The sequence below is a fragment of the Symsagittifera roscoffensis genome, chromosome 9 (assembly GCF_963678635.1).
Source record: "Symsagittifera roscoffensis chromosome 9, txSymRosc1.1, whole genome shotgun sequence".
NCBI classification, from domain to species: Eukaryota; Metazoa; Xenacoelomorpha; order Acoela; family Convolutidae; genus Symsagittifera; species Symsagittifera roscoffensis.
In genome coordinates this window covers 25387502-25390010 of record NC_087070.1, presented here as the reverse complement: position 1 = coordinate 25390010, position 2509 = coordinate 25387502, and the positions used below count along the sequence as shown (strand labels likewise).

Here is a 2509-nt window from a genome sequence, read left to right as displayed (position 1 = left end):
TTATCTCAATTCGAGGAAAACTTGATCAATAGTTAAACGTTTCATTCCGCTGGGAAATCTGAAACACTTTCGAACATGTTTTTGCTGTCCCAGAGTGGTGTGTGCCTTTCTTTTAACAGGGAAAATGAACTTAACTTAAAAAATGAATCAAAATTCAAACCGTGAAAAAGGAAAGTCTGGTAAAAAGTCCTTGTTATAACTTTTCTGGTAAATTAAGTGTCTTCACTACGTTCATCGACTCTTAATCATCGAAAGAACAGTACTTCAAATGCGAACATGCTCAAAATATATCTGTTGGCTGAAGTCTGTTGACGAATTAAAACAGTGATTATGCCAGACAAGTTGTTTAAACTGAAAAAAAACATGGCATCCATATAATTACCAACTTTTCTTAAGAACCTGATTTTGTGAAAACTGGTAAAAGTGCTCAGTGCAGACTATGCGAAATTATCGAGCATCTCAACACGAAAACAAACACGCTTGCATCCTATTACAGCAAGGCCAGAAACTGAAAACTATAATTTCAATAATTAAATTTAGAAGTATCATAACATGGCAAAACATTATAACATAATATGTATCAAATTAGAATAGAGGGAAATAGTGTTCAGCGAATAAAAACGCATCATACTAATTATCTAAGAAAACTAAGATCATTATTAAATTTAATCAGCTGAAACAAGGCGCAAAAGCAGTTCCAAAGAACTCAGTAAAAGAAATTAAAAAATTTCCAGCTTTAAGAGCGTGCTAATTTCTACTTATGCGCCAAATTTCGACCAAAATTTTAAAAAAAACGCAAGTTCAATTAGGTTCTCGGTGTACAAAACTGACGAAAAGACTTAGGCCGTTGACAGACAGTGTAATCAAATGGAGTTAGAGTTTCAACCAATTAAACTGTTGCAGTCTTTTCATCATGACGCAGTCGCAGCGGCGGATGAGTTCTTGCATACAGGTGCGAGGACGTATTGGGTGTTGAGACCATTTGCGTTTTGTGGTGATGGGTTTTGTGTCGTCTGGTTTGACCTGATTGAATTCTGCACGTTGTTCGCGTGTATTGCAATTGGTTGACCAGATGCAGACTTGCCCACGTAGAAGGGTCCACAGGTGTTTGATTTGGAATGGGGGACCATTAAACTGCCATTGTTTCCATTTGGTGCTGTGTTTTGGTTATTTAATTGAAGAACTGCCTTACAATTGCTGTTTGGATGTGATTGGCTGCTGTAGATTGATACCGGAGCTGTCATTTGATTATTGCACTTATCCACATACTCAGTTTCTAACACCACGTTACTAACATTGTTGCTGTAATTAGTTATTAGTTGGCCATTCTGTCTGGCATTTGCCGCGTTCATTTCTCTTTCGATTCTTTCTCTTTCCATTCGTGCTTTTTCCATTGGAGTATGGAACCTCCCACCCTCGCCTCTCACTCTTGCCATGGCATGTCTGTGACGCGATTCGTGCAAATACTTTTTCCTCTCTTTTGTAATTTTACCCTCCGCCTCTAACTTTGCTCTTTGTTGCCTGCGCTTCAAAATTCTATTATACTGTTTTGGATTCACGTACAACGGTTCCTCTTCGCCGTCGTTTACCTGATCCGTTCCGTCTGCTGTGGTCATACCACCACCTGGACTCTCTAAACACGAACCGAGATTTGTTTGCTGTAGAGTTCCATCGTCGTTCATCACCATCACGTATTGACCTGTAGAATCTGTTTGAATTTGACCCAAACCCAGGCTTTGTTCCTGCATCACTCCACAATTTTCACTTGATTCCGCCGCAATTTGCAGTTGGTCACCCCCTCCTAAATCAACTTGGTGAGACGTTGTATGGTCCAAAGCAAGATCAGTCTTTTCATCGGGGCCTGACTCGGTTTGATTGGATGGCACGGTCTGGATTATAAACTGCTGATCGCCTATTTGAATGGTTTGGCCAGGAACGATCTGGATGGTCTGAGGGTAGCTGTCTATGCCACCTTCCCCATTATCTGTTTGTTGTAGCATTATTGTATCACCATTATGATTTAATTGAGCGAGTTCAACGGAGCGATTACCGGCAACAACAGACATTTTGTTCTGAATTACAGGATTACAGGGTTAAGGTTAAGTGAGAGCTTAAAATGCTAAATTTGAACGTTTTCGCACATTTTGTGCATCGTCAATATTTCAAAAAAAAATAGCGTGTAACAAAAAAAAACACTTTAATTGCACATCGAAATTAATTTCAATACACAAGTGTATGTCAAATGTTTTCTGTTTTTTTCCTATCAGTTCATAAAAATATTATAACATCATTAGATACACATAGTTACAATAACAATAAACAAAACAAACTCGATTACAATTATCGATGATTACTTTTCACCTGAGAGCTTCAAGATGGTTGGTAAATAAATGTTATTATATAAACTTGAAGCTTTTCCATGAAACTTTACCATGAGTTGCCACAGAGGGGTCTTCTTTAAATAATAATAAATAATAATTTTTGAATTTTATCTTTGCTTTTCTGTATG

At 37.7% G+C, this 2509-nt stretch overlaps 1 protein-coding gene across 1 annotated transcript; it reads right to left on the bottom strand.

Annotated features, from left to right (window-relative positions):
* Positions 1–782: 782 nt before the first annotated feature.
* Positions 783–2068, bottom strand: LOC134854105 (nuclear transcription factor Y subunit alpha-like). Its single transcript, XM_063870219.1, has one exon. The coding sequence runs from the start codon at positions 2064–2066 to the stop codon at positions 912–914; it is 1155 nt and encodes a 384-aa protein (XP_063726289.1). The 5' UTR covers positions 2067–2068; the 3' UTR covers positions 783–911.
* Between the last annotated feature and the right edge of the window lie 441 nt (positions 2069–2509).

Coding starts and splice junctions, on each gene's coding strand:
- LOC134854105 (XM_063870219.1), bottom strand. CDS start 2,066: ATGTCTGTTGTTGCCGGTAATCGCTCCGTTGAACTCGCTCAATTAAAT.